Source organism: Bidens hawaiensis, unplaced genomic scaffold (genome assembly GCF_021521415.1).
Source record: "Bidens hawaiensis isolate Kalapana, Puna unplaced genomic scaffold, B.hawaiensis_p1.1 tig00021678_1, whole genome shotgun sequence".
NCBI lineage: Eukaryota > Viridiplantae > Streptophyta > Magnoliopsida > Asterales > Asteraceae > Bidens > Bidens hawaiensis.
Window position 1 is genome coordinate 393,945 of NW_027493368.1, and position 16,278 is coordinate 410,222.

Below are 16,278 nucleotides of genomic sequence, written 5' to 3' on the forward strand. Positions count from 1 at the left end.
TGTTTGTATAAATTAATATTTTAAATCATATATTTTTCATTGCCCAACAAACTTTGATTAAATGACAAAAGTAGTACAAACTGGAAGTCATACGTTTGGACCCCTGGTATTTGTTGTGACATTAAAAGTTGTAGATCTTTGATGAAGATGGAAACTCGACAAAGTTATATCCACACCAAGGAACTTCAACTAGTTGCTAGCCAAAATCTCTTGATGTCAAGATTAAAGAAAGTACAAGAACGTTTTTTAAGTAGACTATGATGTACGTAAGAATGTAAACTTGAATATTCTTTGTATTATCCAAAACATTATAAGTTAAAAAGAAAAAAAAATGCTATTCTTACTTTTGCCTTCACCACCTCAAAAGAAAAGTAACATATGCCTCCCTTGTATAGTAAAATCATTTTTGGCCAAAGAAGCACTACACGTGGATAACCAACATGTCATGCGATAAGCCAATGAGAAGCATGCATATTACCAAACTTTGACCAAGTTTGAATAAGTATTCCATGCGTTAAAGTTAACTCTTATGGTGGTGGAAGACTTAACAATTCGTAGTGAAAACTTTGAACACCTAAGCCATTTTATAATACGTGGCGGTCCAGTCAGTATTTGAAAGCTTTGTAAAAGTGACGTAGTGATAAATAACTCATAACTCTCATGCAATCACTATTATTTCTCTCTTTCTCTTTCAAACAACCTAAAACGTCATCTGCACCAAGTTATGCACAACTTTAAAACCTATAACTTTATTCATAACTTTGAGAGAGGTAGTGTAGGGGAAAGTTTTAAGTCAAAACGTCATTCATAACCCTCTCACTACACATGGTCTTGTAGCAAACCAAGAAAGTGGTGTATCACTTGTATATTTAGTTTTGCAACTTGAAAGTTGAAACCAACCAATTTAGTTATTCTATAATAACTATATTCCAAATTTCCAACTAAACACTTGAAACCTATTATTAATAAACTAATCATGTTATAATTAATTTGGATTTGTTACTAATTAACTAATTAGATTAGTGCATAACTGATTAATTGCAAGATGACTTGCAAAATTAATAAATCATAATTTACTAGTGCATCATAAATGAATAAATAACAACTATTATTATTATTATTATTATTATTTATTTCATTCTATATATTATTTTTAAAATAATGAATGCAAAACTAATTTTGACACGGTTTAACGTTAAGCAATTTGAACATTAGTTAGATAATAGTTGCTTAGTGTGTGTAACATCACGAAAAATTTGGTCCAATGTTGACAAATAATAAAGATAAGGGATCAAAAATATTCATGGTATAAATAATGGGTAAAATAAGATAGAAAAAATGGAAGTAGCTTATGTTAAGGAAATAAAGTAAGGAGATTCCACCCCACATGGAAATTGGAAAAGAAAATAAAACACTTATAAGGAGAGAGCTTTTCATGTTAATGTTCTTATGTGGTTAACTGTCACACCCCAACCTAAGGTGGAAATGCCGGGGCGTGATCCGATTGCTCACAGCTTGAAGATACTATCATAAATATAAATGACAATATCTAATTAATTATTTACAAATATTACACACAATATCCAAATATACAAAACAATTCAAATACACAAATATGAGTTCATATGACGATTATCTTGATTATATCCTAAGGTCCTGTCTACGTTTCCACTTCAATCTTCAGGCAACCTGTATATGCGTAGAAAATTGACTTTTTATCAACAAATATGCTGAGTGAGATGATCACCAATTTGACACAACATTAAATAATAGCATATATATATATATAGTTGATAAATGATAAATGCGCAAACCAACCATGTGATAATAATCAATCAAATCATAACAATCATGCATATAACCAAATCGTGTGTGCCAATGAAATCGTTGCCAAGCGAATCGGGCATTGATTACAATGACTAAGGTTGTCGTTTTACCTTTGCAAAGCGAATCGGGCTCCGGTTACTAAGCGGGCGTATGATCATACTAATGAGAACCCTCTACAAGGGGATATGTTGGACCTCTCTGAACGTTATCAAGTAAATAATTAAACATGTAGCAATTAGCAAATAGCATTCAACTGATATTCACACAATGATTATGTTTGCGATTTTGTGTATATATATAATAGAAAATATGAGTAAGTATGCATATGTCCCCAAAACATTTGAAAAAAGTAGATAAAAAGGGGAATGGTCAAACTCACCTTAGACGGAAGGCACGTGATTAATAAATTCGACAAACGAATTAATGATTTAGGCGAGTCGTCCAATACGCGTCCAACGAGATTAATGATCAGAATCTGAAACTTTGTGATATGAAACTATAAATAAAAAAGAACTTAATGCCGCTGGAATCAATCCAAACGGATGAGTAGAACTCTAGTTATGGTGATTTTAATGTTTAAACGAGTCGAGTCTGATCAGAATCCGAACTTCGATTCGGGAGTCAAGTTTTGGTCAGAACCCTTAAAATTTAATTACGAGAAGAAAAGTCTCCTGGAATGAACATTGAATCCGACCAGAAGCATGAGAAAACGCAAAGTCAAACTTGTTGACTGTTTTACCCTTGATCGGGTTTTAAAGCAATTGACCAGTCAATACCCTTCAATCTCAGAAATTGATTGAAGGTTATTGACTAGGGAATACGTATGAACGATTTTACAGTTTACAACTTACCCAGAAAGTGAAAGGAATGATGAGAAACGGAAGTCAAAGGTCCTTGAGTTTGCAAAGTCAACGAACAAGTCTTGAATCTTTAACGAACATGCAAAAACCGAAGGGTTGGAGAACGAGCAGAGGTAGGTGACGGCTTGAGGAGGTGTATTAGGGTTAGGTTAAAGTTTACAGCAGACGGTTATGTCTTGTTTATATAGGAAAAACATAAAACGTACTAATTATAGGCTTTTTGGCCCGTTTAAGCAAGTATATGCGATTTAAGGAAAGAATCAATGAAATATTAGTAAGGATCTGATCTTGGGTAGAGGGAAACGAATTAGGAATGATATTTTAGTTATATGATGTTTACTTGGACCTTAATTCACTCAAACATGGCTAAAATAAACGATTTTATGTCTTAAACGAGTTAACGAACGAAAACGAGTTGGGATTCTAACCAGGTCAGCCACCGCGCTGCGCGGCCATATGGAGTGGAGCCTGTCGCGCGGCGCTCCAGAGTTTAGGAGGGGAAATTTTCATTTTTTACAAGTTTAGTCCCTATAGTTTGGTGTATGGTCTTTAAATGCACTTTTTGATGAAATCATTAGGATTTAAACGTTATTTAAAGTACGAGGGCCTAAAGTGAACATTAGGAATTTAATACTTATAAAGATTTGATTTTTGATTAATAATAGTGATCCAAAATATTCCCGGGTTGGGTTAAACGTAAATGAATACGATTTGAAAAATCCGAAATGTTACACTAACCACTTTCCCTAGTCCTAGCGGAGGGTGCGAAGCACCCGACGCACACACGCACGGGCTCGGGTGAAGGGCGATGGGCACAATGTGGCGCTTTGATGGCGCACTTTGCACTTCGCACCGCTTAAGAGCCGCCTTTGTATTTTTGGATGATGAGACAAAATCAAAATATGGTAAGTTACCAAAAGATCAGGGACTAAAAATGGAAGATTTGAAATTTTGCATCTTCGCTCGTCGCGAAGAATTTGCTCTTGCATCTTTGTGCTGCGCGAAGATGCAAGTCACCGACAATCGACATGTGGGGACACGTCAAGGGACACGCGGTGACACGTGGCAGGCTGAGGTGACACATGGCAAGCCTACATGGCAACTCAGCGAGCCTAGTGCATCTTTGCGCGTCGCGAAGATGCTTTGCGTATCGCGAAGTTGCAACATATTCGCTATAAATAGGGCAGCCATTGGGGGGACCTCTCATCCATTCTCATACTCCAAAACACACACACAACCTCGATAAGCGTGCCACGACCCCGACATGCCGATATCCCAACGATTATAGCCTCGAAGTGCGTACTAGAATTCTTCTAAGTTGCTCCCTCGACTTTCCCCAAGTAGAAGTGCGGTCCAAGTAGAGCATAGGCATTTCGTATAATAAACCATACAAGGTAGGGGTTCTGCCCGATTATTATATTATAAATGGCTTAGACCCTAGTCGGGGTTCTTAGGGATATAGCCCATACCTTGATTATATAATAAAGTGAGAAAATAGATTTTTACAAGTCGAGATTATATATGAAATATTGTTTCTCTTTTATATATAAAGATTTTGATAAATATGTCTTATTATAAAAGAAACTTGAAATATACGTTTCTTCATAAAGAAGAAAACATAGTTCATAAATGATTAACAAAAGAAAGGACTAGAGGTCTTTATATTTTATAAAGAGATAAATGTCAAGGTAAATGTTATGCAATCGGACTAAAGGTCTGAAGCTAGATCATTTATCTAGTACTTATAAAGCGTTATTCTCGTACTATAGGTCCGAGGTAACAAGAAAAATCGGTGAGAAATACCAAACAAGAAGAAAGGTGAATACGTCCACCTTTTAATAAAACAAGTCTTTGAATGTTTGCATGGGATTATATATCCCTAAAACTTTATAATCGAAAGTAATCACTGGCTCAAGCTATTGTATATCTTTGTTTGGATCCTTACATATGTGGGTAGAACACCACACCACACTTGCTAATGCCTCCGCCACGTTGGGCCGGATCTAAGTAATGTCCGAGAGGGGATTCTCTCGTGTATATTAGTAGTTGTTAAGTCCTCGATGTTGCGGTATCGCTGAGCGGTTTCAAGTATAACTGGATGTTTATAATAGTAAAGTTTAGCTTGGTTATTTCCTAAGCCACGATGGGCCGGGTCATAAGATACCCAAGGGGATAACTAAGTAACTTAAATGTTTTGTGTCAACGTGTTCACCAGCATGTGTTGTTGACGTATTTTTATAACTGTTTTACAGGTAATGGAGAGTAGGTGTTTGGAGATGATGGATAGCCGTTAGACGATCTAATGGCTCAATGGATGTTTTATTATTAAAATAATGTAAATCATGGTTTTATTACCCAAACACTTTTGTACAAATTAATGGGTGTTTTCAAATCCTGTATTTTGAATATAATAATATTTTATTAAGTCTTTCGCTTTTCAACCTTAAACTCTGATATATTTACAAAACAGGTACCAACTTATGAGTCACACGCCTAGGTCCTAAGTCGGGGTGTAACAGTGTGCGGCCATCAAGACATCATATATTAATAGCTATAACGAGAAATAATGAAATATGGACATTTGATTCTAACATGAACTAAAATAAAAAATAAACCAACGCCTAAAGGCTTCATCAATCCTAACATCTGGACCGGCTTGAATGCATGGCCGTATTTCAACGAACTTGTTATGATAAAAAATACAATGAAACACAAGGAGTACGATAGATAACATGGTTCAACCCATGTCTTTAGTAAGGGTGGCAATCGTAAGGGTTATCTTAGTAAATGTGATACTCGTGTCGGCTTGTCGAGTAGAATCGATAAGCCCACACATGTCCCATTTATTTGTTGGGGTCCGATAGAACTACCCAAACCCAAACATACATAAATCATGTAGTCTAAATACAATTTGTTTAAATCATAGAAAATTAGGTATATTGTAATCAAGTTATAAACATGTTAAACGAAGAGACGAGAGATAAATAAATGAATTATATGAGTTGACCTTGTCAAATACTTTTTTATTTCTTTCATCCTACATTAAAAAACATGTTGAATGTTAGCCTTTTGAGTAAACAAATTAAAAAAGAATTAAACCACAATATTTATTAAACAGATAGATATTATAAATCAAAACATGATTGTAATCATCTAATTACATTCTTCACATAGAATAGATGCTCTTGAACGAAGAGCTCTTGAACAAAATGGATAGATCGCATACGAGAAGAGCTCTTGAACGAAGGAGCATTCGGTTAACAAATAGTGTGTGCCCTTTATGTGAGATGGGTGGGGAGAAGGCGGACCATATTATGACGGGTTGTGGAGTCTTGTCGGTGGTTTGGGAACATATACGTCGGTGGTGCAAGGCTCCCCTATTTTTGGGTTCTCGGTTAGAGACCTTCTAGTGCTCCACAAGATCACAAGGAGGCGTCACATGGGATTATCATCATTGCTTAAATGAGACTTTGGAAGACGAGAAACGAAAAGGTGTTTGAAGGGAAAGGGGTCAATTTGGAAGAGATTATAGGAGAAATTAAGGCTAATGGCTTCCTTTGGTTAAGTATAGGTCTAAACTTAGATCTTTAATTTGGTTGAATTGGTGTAATTTTGATTTCATGTAATCCTTCATTTTTGGGGGCTGCCCTCCGGCTTGTGGAGGCGGCCCATGGGTGTTTTTATTGTTTGGTGTTATTTATAAAAGTTCACAGTTCGAAAAAAAAAAGAATAGATGCATTATATGACTTCATAAAATATAGCTAGTAGTTTATGACTTTTATAAACCAAATCACCGCAAGAGTTAGGTTTCATAAATGTTTATTTAAATATTAAATTATTGCAATAGTATAGTTATTATAATCGCACTTCACGTATTAATGTGTTAATCACAAAAAAGAAAATTATAAAACCGAATATGATTCTAAACATTAAATGCCATGTGACGGGTTTTTCCCCCCTAGAGTTCATGGTGTATTTATTTTTTTTCGAAATAGGAATGGTCTAAATAGCTTATGACTTGAAGCTCGTTCAAAATTGGCTCGGTTTATAAACAAGCCGAGGTCAAGCCAAAGTTGGCTTGCTTAAGTAAACCCCCAAAGCTGGCTTGCTTAAGCAACCCCCACCTTTAGCGTTTCATGGCCCTGATAAAAGACATTCAATCTTTTAAACTAGCTCCCGATCATTATCCAGTATAATTCACATCAGAACTTTTTCTCAAGTTTTCAATTTAAAATTCAAGACCAGCTCGAGTTGGCCTAGCTCATAAACAACCCTATTCAAAAGACCATTATGAACCCATTCTTGAAATCAGTCCCAACCGATCCTTGAAGCAAGCCCTGAACCAACCTGTATGAACCGGATGAGCCTAACCATGTATGGACTGGTTATGGAACTGGCTTAAGTACCCTAGTCCTATTCATGCATCTCTACTCTGTAGCCATCAATGACTAAAGCTACCAAAGACTATGTAATGCATTTTCTAGATTCACGCATACATTTGTCAAATTCTCATAAACACTTCTATGAACAAAAACACAAAGTTCACCTATATAAACCTCTTTTTGAATTTTCAGTCAAATCTTAACAGGTCAAAGATATTAAAAAAAAAGTCAACCAGTATAACCAAGTCTAACCGAATCTGAAACAGGGTATAATCTCAAGCACTTTCTATTCGATGGATCGTCATCAAAATCGAATTTTGATAACTTTACCCAACTCTGCAACATATACAAATGTATTTCCCCCCCTATTTACCAATTTCACCATTTTCATCATCTCCTTTAATGGCAGAAGAAGCATCCCCTGTGCTAGACTCGCTTACAACCGCAGCTTCAGGGGTATTTTGGTAATTTCTTGATTTTGATTCTTGTTTATCTTTATTCCCCTTCCTAGAGTTAACTGTCAAGAACCCACTGGCAATAGCTTCCAATGCTTTAGCAGTTGGTGGTTTGGTTCTAGTACTGTGCCTCCTTGAACCACCATCTTCTTGCTCAGTGGGACCCACAAGATTTTCAGAGCGTTTCAGTGAGACCCGCTCGTTTCTTTCATCTTTAACTTCTGTTACAAACTCACTGTTTCCAAATTCAAGGGTCACATTCAAGTCGATTAAATTCATCTTTTGAGGCCGGTTTTGTTCATCAACAGTGTCGATTGAGCTGCATCTTGATGTAAAACTTAAATTGGATGACAGTTTATGATTATTGATATTAGCTTGAGATGAAGAACCCACATGAGAATCCAAGCTAGAGCCCGCGTTTGAATCCACACGTATGCATGCAGTTAATCTCCTTCGTCTTTTTGCATGATTCCCTGCATTTTCTAGGCTCAGTTTCCTGCTCAATTTGACGGTCTTCAAATCTTGTTTTTCAAGATTCTTGTTTTCATCAGTTTTCTGTTTCTTGGTAGGCTCCTGACGGTTAAAAATCGTTTCTTGATTCGCAAGAAACATGTTTTCACAATCTGAAACATCATTCACATGTTTTTTTCCAAGATTCTTGCTTTCCGCAGAGGTTTTCTGTTTCTTGGCATGTTTTCGACGGCCAGAACTCGTTTCTTGATCCGCAAGAAACGTGTTTTCACAATCGGAAACATCATTCACATGTTTTTTTCCAAGATTCTTGCTTTCATCAGAGATTTTCTGTTTCTTGGCAGGCTTTTGACAGTTAAAGTTTGTTTCTTGATCCTCAAGAAACACGTTTTCACAGTCTGAAACATCACTAGAAACCAACTCACTATGAGATTCATCAGCGCGAGACGTTAAGCTTAAACCCAAATTCTTGGTTTCCAATTCTTTAACCCTATAGACTTTCCTGCCATGGAAACTTGTATCAACCACTGTAAGCTTCACTACAACATTACCAAGATTCAAACTTGGAGCTCGAGGTTGAAGATAATGGCTTTTTCGTTTCTCAACGAACCCATCTTCTTCTTCCTCCTCATCTTCCAATATCGTTTCATTTTGACCATTTTGACCATTATCGAACTCAAGAAGTTGAGGGTCAGAAGCAACTTTGTTCAACACATCAGTAACACAATCCAAATAATCATCCCCTTTGACTAGTTTTCTTGAAAACTTTTTGACACCTGGCATCAAGAACACCAAAGGAGTCTTCCCATTTGCAGCATAATTGTACCCATTTGGTTGTTCTGAGTGCCACCCTCTTGCAAGCAATATGGGCCAAACAGCTTCCCAAAATAGGTCATTGGACCGGGCTTTGCTTAACCGATAATCACCCGTGAGAAATTGAATGATTTCTGGTGGAGTAAGTGAAGAACACGCTTGTCCAATTGGGATTTCCGGCCAGATGCGGATTGCTTGGTTTTGCTTAGTTGGCTCAATGGTATTGCGTGTTAAGTCTTGTTTGCCTTTTCCAATCGCAACTGCATCGATCATTTTTTTGATCCCGATTAATGTTTTTATGGAAGTAACATATTGCTCGAGTGATATCTTTGCATCTCCAAATGTCCTAGAAACCTGACAAGTTATTACAAAAGAAAATTAAGATATATTATTTCATTAATAAAAGAGAGCAACCCTTACAAGATATACATACACACACACACACAAACATATATATAGAAATGTTCTATTTACAAGAGTGGCGAATGAGGGTGCAAACAAATACTGCCCCCAACCTTGATAGATAATGACCAGTGATGCCCCATTTGCATTTGATTCTCAGAACAAAAATGGCTATTAAACAGAAGCACAATTGGTCATTTACACCTATTGCTTTAAATGTGACACACAAGACATCTTACAGTATCATCTTAAATTAGACATTCATTATTTTAGGATGATATTGTTGATTCAAACCTTAAGATTTACAATCCAACTGCTCTTTTTCATCTTATTTTTAGGTGTCCGTGTAACAATATACATAATGATTCTTTTACAAAAAAAAAAAAATTACGTTAAATGTTATTCTTATATCATAGCTTGTAGAGGTGACAATTTGGAGGGCTGCGCTGGGTAACAGATCTAAGCTGGCTTGGATTTGCTACATTTTAAATATTGTTATTGTTTCTTTACTAATATTTACTCAAAAAAAATTACAAATAAATAAATTATTAACAAAACAAGAATATTATTTTGATCTTAACTAAAAGAAGAAAATTATGTCTAAAGTCAAGATACTCATTGCATTTCTATGCAGAGACACTTACACTGTGGTTTCAAAACTATGTCTACTCTTTCACCAGTAAACATATAGAAGGTTAAAATGGGAAACTATAGAATTCATACTACTTATCAAGCACATCTTACTAAATCACTTAATATAGCACAAGTTCTGATTAACATACCTCCAAAAGATCATTCAGGCATTCTTGAGACACATGTGGAACCAAACGCGCAAGAAACTCCTGTTGCCTCAAACCACTAAATATCCTTTGTCCCATTATGCACCTTTTTCCTCTACGTTCCCTACGATTTGACCATCTTTTATACTCATTAGAACTATAAAAACTACCATAATAATATGCCAATATATCCCCAATCTTTTTAGTCTCCATAAATCTACTCAATCGAACAAAATCCTTCCTGAAAATATACAACCCAAGGACAAAACTACCCTTCTCCACCTCACTCCATGATTCCATAACGCACCCCGGAACAACAGCATTATCTTTATTATCTTTCATGTTTTCTTGCTTGATCCAAACAATTGGTATATCTAATCCTATTAAGAAATCAATGGGTGTTTCTGACTTTGTTTCTTCAAGAAAGGGGGTTTTCATGTAATCAAGAAACTCGGATTTTGTAAGCAATGGGGGGATTTCGGCTTGGTACTCGTCACCAACACGAGAAAGGTTTCTAAACGGTCCGTATAAACTGGATGCATAAGCCTTTGAAGGACTAATGTCACAATCATCATTTGAATCCATTGTTTTGAAATTATCTGCACAATATATCAAGGGAAACAAAAGTCAGCTCAACTATCAACAACAATATATCACACTAGTCATAGTTGAAAAGAGAGAACATTTTCAAATAAATGTGTGTTTATGGACATAACTAAGCATGAGTTTGGTTTATTGTGAGAAATTTATACTAACACAAAAACTGCCTTATGTACCACATTCAAAGCAGCATGCACAAACGCATTATACGGTCCACAACATATTATTGGTTCTTAAATGAACACGTCCCAAAAGTACTAAAAGTACAAAAAAAATAATAACATAAAACTATTACAACAACAACAATCATACCCAACAAAATCCCAACCATAGCAAAGTTATTTATAGGGTCCGGGGAGGTGGAATGTAAGCAAACCGCACCTCTATCCCACGGGATAAAGAGGCTGCTTCTAAGGAGACCCCCGACTACAAACAATATTCGCATGAAAAGTATCTCGAAAACATAGAGTGAGTATATCTAGCATGAATCTAAATAGCCAAAACAATATCCGCGTGAAAAGTACCAACAATATAGCCCTAGTGAACTACCAATAACCGAACAAGATATGTAAGGATAATAGTAACAGATAAAACATCACAAAATGACAACGACAATAGGAAGGTAACGCACGAATTAGTACCCTCACGTAAAAGGAAAAAACAAGATCCTTAATTCTACATCTCCACAAAGTCCTATCCCGGACCATGTCCCGAGAGAGGTGAAAGCCTAGCAAATCCTGCCTAATCTGCTCATCCCAATAACCGAAAACTACTCATAAACACAAAATGGTGGAAAAACTATAGAAATAACAGATAAAAACACATATGGAGATGAAAAAGGCAGCACAAATCCCTTCAAAATAACCAACACCCTCCTCTAAAAGAATCTATACGCCACGACCGTGTTAAGACAAAACTAAGGCTAAAGCAACTTTCTTTAATAATAAAGACCCAATTTGAGTATGCATAAGTTGTTAAAACCGACTACAATATTTGACAAGAAGAAAGCAAAGCAAAAAAAAAACTTAAGTTTAACAAACATGGCCATAAACAACATGAATCTGAATCGAAGAGTAGATCCCATGAAATGAAAAACCCAAATCCCTAAAAGCAAATTAGAGCAACATACATACATACATACATAGATAGACGCAACAAATCAAGAAGTGGGGTGGGTTGAAAATCGCAATGCGAGTCAATCACAGTAACCCACCCACATCCAATTTGTCATATAAAGCCCACCCGTGAAGTGAAACCCCACAAGAAAGCAAAGCAAGAGGAGTGTTGTTGAGATAAAAAAGAGTAAATTCGTGGGTATTATAGCATGCAAAACGTGAAACATGAGTACGACTGGGTTTGAATCGAAGGGTGAAACCGCAAAGTGAAAGAGAACCCAAATGGAGAATAGTAATAATAAGAAGGAGCAGATTGAGAGGGGTTTTATGTTTATGGCGAATATGAGATGAATGGAGATCGGGTCTCCGTCTACGAGACGAAACAAAGAAAGAAAGTTAAACACATACTTTCAGATGCGCTGCAAGCGCGTGGACTCTACACTCACCCTTATATTGCTTTACTTGCATGCAATTTATATTACTTGGCCCGCCTTAGATAATAGACAGGTAAAAGGAACGTACATACTATACGTCCATATACATACGGACTCTTATGTTATACGTCCGTAGGTATAAGATAATAATGCATACGCTTCTTTTATTAAATGCTTGCTTAACTAAATAAATGTGTATACTTCATTTTACGTGTTACAATACGTGTCTAATGAGTATATTTATGGCTGTGCAACGGTTCCGAGCCACAAGAACCAATCCGGAACCGAAGAAAATGATTGAAAAATAGAACCGGAACCGGAACCGGAATCTATTGTAGTAAACCGGTTCGGTTTCGGAACCGATAAAGTCGATTCTAGCTAATTGGTTATGTGCTAGAATCGGTTTGGTCATTTATTGATCAAATGGGTTGTGCAAACTTTGAAAATTACACAAGTTTATATAATTGTATGTCTTCTTTCACGGTAAAATTAATTTAGATTACAACATGAGTATCCATTATTATTTAATTAAATCCTAATTGTTGAAGTTAGGTAAATTATTAGTGGCGATAGATTAAAGGAATATCATATCATTTTATACTATATTATCTTAAAAGCTTGAATCAAAATTGATCTTGACTGTTAGGTATTGAGTGCAAATAAAGAATATTCGAATTAAAGAATTATTGAATGGATGCTGGTTAATAAGTTACCCTATAAAAATGAGGATTGGTAAGTTTATTTAAAAAGTTTTTAATATTCTGGTTCTTCGGTTTCACGTTTAGAACCGTCAGTTTTACCCGAAACGAACTGGGAACCATTTAATAAAATACTGAGAACCGAGAACCGTAAGGTAGCACACGTTAGCGGTTCTAAGGCACCGGTTTGGTTCCAGTTCCTTGGATCTGGCGGTTCCGAACCGTTTCTTGCTCACCCCTAAGTATATTCATGTATTACCTAGACGACTAGTTAGTGATTATCAGTGAGTTACAAATTCTAAAAAAATCCACTTTTAAAAAACAGATAACGCATAACCTCTATTTTAAATAGAGGCCCTATAAAACTTGATACCCAATGTCTTGACCGGATTTAGCTGGTCTGAATATATTACATTTGACCAATCTTTTTGCTATTGTTTATTTATTTATGTTTTTCATCGCCTGTTTAGTTGTTTTCTCCTTATTTACACATTTTAAAGCGTTATACACATTATAACTCTTTAATTTGATAGTACTAAATAGTAAATACACATGAATCATTATGTGAATGATAGTGTATGCATATGGGTTATCATAAAAAGAATAAAGAGTTATTTACGAGAACGATACATGTGATAATATTATGTATTACAATTTGATAAAGCGTGATCCATAAAATGAAAATTATTTATACTTTCACTTTTATTTTGGTCATTAGTTAAAATTAATAAGTTAGTGGCTTATAAAGTGAAATACCGTTTTTGTACTTTTTTGAATTTCTTAATGAATGTAATGCATCTCCTCCATATTTACCAAATGTATTACTTAATATTACTTATTTCATCTTCTTTAAGCACGCTATACATCCGTATATAGGTTGTTATACGTCCATAAAACACGATGTATATCTTGTATAAAAGGGTGTATGTGTCCGTAAACATGTCTTGTATCGTATACGTATCACATCAATAGGGATATAACAATTTACCGGGGTGCATTTAGGCAAGTTATTGTGTTCTTTTATTGATCTTTTTTATTTTATTCCATTACGGCTTTCAAGCTTTATGTACATGACAAGCCATTTAATTTTAGAATTAATGTGCTAATCATATAGTATGCAATTGTGATATGCATGATGCGTCATTGGAAAAATATATATATAAAGAGTTATTTATGAGAACGGTGCATGTGATAATAATATCATATAACAGTTTTGTTTGTTTTTTTTATTATTTATATTTTAGCTTTTATTGACGATTGAGTTGTAGGACATTTGTGCTTGACGTTACCGGCCGTTAATAAACATGTTAAAGTGTTAAAAGTTTACGAAATGACCATTATAACATTTAAAAAAACAAAATAATAATAAAGTAAATTACATATTTCATCTTTTATATTTACACAGTTTTGTAGTGATTATTCTTTTTATCTTTAAAAATATCAAAATTCATATTTTGTTTTAAAAAAAACTGCACGTCTCGTCATTTTCATTAATGGGTGTTAAAATTTCCATGTAAATTTGGTTACATCCAAGACGCATGAGGTTATATCAGTCATTTTACCCTTGTATATAAAAGTATCTATATAAATAATTTCTTTCTCTTCCCACACCCCCTCCCCTTTCTGCCAACCTTAGCCGCCCACCGCTACTGCCACCCACTGCCACTGCACATCAGTGGCAATGAGAAGAAAGTTCAACTTGCAACCTTTTTGTTCGGTTAAAAAGAAAGTCAAGGCAGCATTAGATCCAACAATAGTGACACGCGGATTAAAGAAGGACTCGATCCAAATCCAGTTGAAAGTACATGCAGGTTAGAAATGAAACCCTATATTCCGTCTCAATTCCTTTGAAAACAATGTTGTTGAATATCCTTCTACTACAATCGAAAATCACCTCACACACAACCTTGCATTGCCAACTCTGGTGTCACCCCCAACCAAAGGCGGAAATGTCGGGGCGTGATCCGATTGGTCACAGCTCGAAGATACTATTATGAATATAAATAACAATATCTAATTAATTATTTTATTCAAAGAATACACATAATATCCAAATGTAACAAAATATTCCAAATAGATAAATATGATTCCAAACAAACTTAAGCAATGATTTTCTTTGTTAAATCCTAAGGTCTTGCTTAAGTGTCCAACTTCAATCTTTAATACAAAGCAACCTGCATATTCGTAGAAAATAAAAAAGTTTGTCAACAACACATGTTGAGTGAGATGATCACCAGATTTTGACATAACAATAATATATATGATAGATAAATGATAAATGCTAAATACGCAAACAAACATATGTGGTAATAATCAATTAAACCTTAACAAACCATATACACAACCAAAGACTTGCTAGTGTGCCAATGAATCGTTGCCAAGCGAATCGCCCGTTAATTACGATGACTAAAATTGTCGGTTTACTTTCGCCAAGCGAATCGGGCCCCGGTTACTATGACGGTCGTATGATCATACTAATGAGCACCCTATGCAAGGGAATACGTTGGACCTCTCCGAATGCAATAAAGTAAACAATTAAACAAGTAGCAATTAGCAAATAGCATTTAATTGATATTCACACAATGATTATGCTTGCGAGTTTGTATATAATATATGATAGAAAATATGAGTAGGTATGTATATGTCCCCAAAACATTTGAAAACAGTTGCAAAAAAAGGGGAATGATCAAACTCACCTTAGGCTAAAGGCAAGTGAATATAATTACGAATAAATGAGTAAAGATTAAGCAAGTCGTCCACTAATACGCCAAACAAGATAAACAAATCAGAACCTGAAACTTTGAGATATGATAATATAAGTAAAAACGAACTTAATGCACTAGAATCGATCCAAACGGACGTCTACAACTCCGGTTATGTTCAATTAAAGATTTAAGCGAGCTGGTACTGACCAGAATCCGAACAGCCATTCGGAAGTCGGGTTTTGGTCATTAGCCTTAAAATTTTGTTACAAGAATAAAAGTCTTCTGAATCGAACGTTGAATCCGAGCAGAAGTATGAGAAAACGTTAAGTCAAACTTGTTGACTGTTTTGCCCTTTAACGAGTTTTAAACGATTTGACCAGTCAAGACCCTTAAACCACCGAAATTGATTGAAGTTTATTTGCTAGGGAATATATATGAACGATTTCTTAGTTTACAACTTACCCGGAAAGTGAAAGAATCAAGAGAAACGATGAGTCAGAGGTCCACACGAAAGCAAAGTCAAACGAACAAGCTTGTAACTTCAATAAATAAGCAAAAAAACGAAGATTTTGGGTATACTCAGAGGTAGGTGACGGCTAGGGTTAGTATATTAGGGTATGAGGAAGTTTGTGGCAGGAGAATTATGATGTGTTTATATAGAGATTACAAACACGAATCATATTTAGTATATTTACTCGTTTAGGAAACCGAATCGAGTTTTAATGATCAAATAAACC

At 35.3% G+C, this 16,278-nt stretch overlaps 1 protein-coding gene across 1 annotated transcript; it reads right to left on the minus strand.

The window, feature by feature from the left end:
• Positions 1–7,102: 7,102 nt before the first annotated feature.
• On the minus strand, positions 7,103–10,635 carry LOC143563994 (uncharacterized). The gene is made up of 2 exons (XM_077051398.1): positions 9,993–10,635; positions 7,103–9,162 (listed from the first exon to the last, which is right to left on the minus strand). Exons 1-2 carry the CDS (start codon positions 10,572–10,574, stop codon positions 7,435–7,437), a joined length of 2,310 nt encoding a protein of 769 aa, XP_076907513.1. The 5' UTR covers positions 10,575–10,635; the 3' UTR covers positions 7,103–7,434.
• Positions 10,636–16,278: the final 5,643 nt, after the last annotated feature.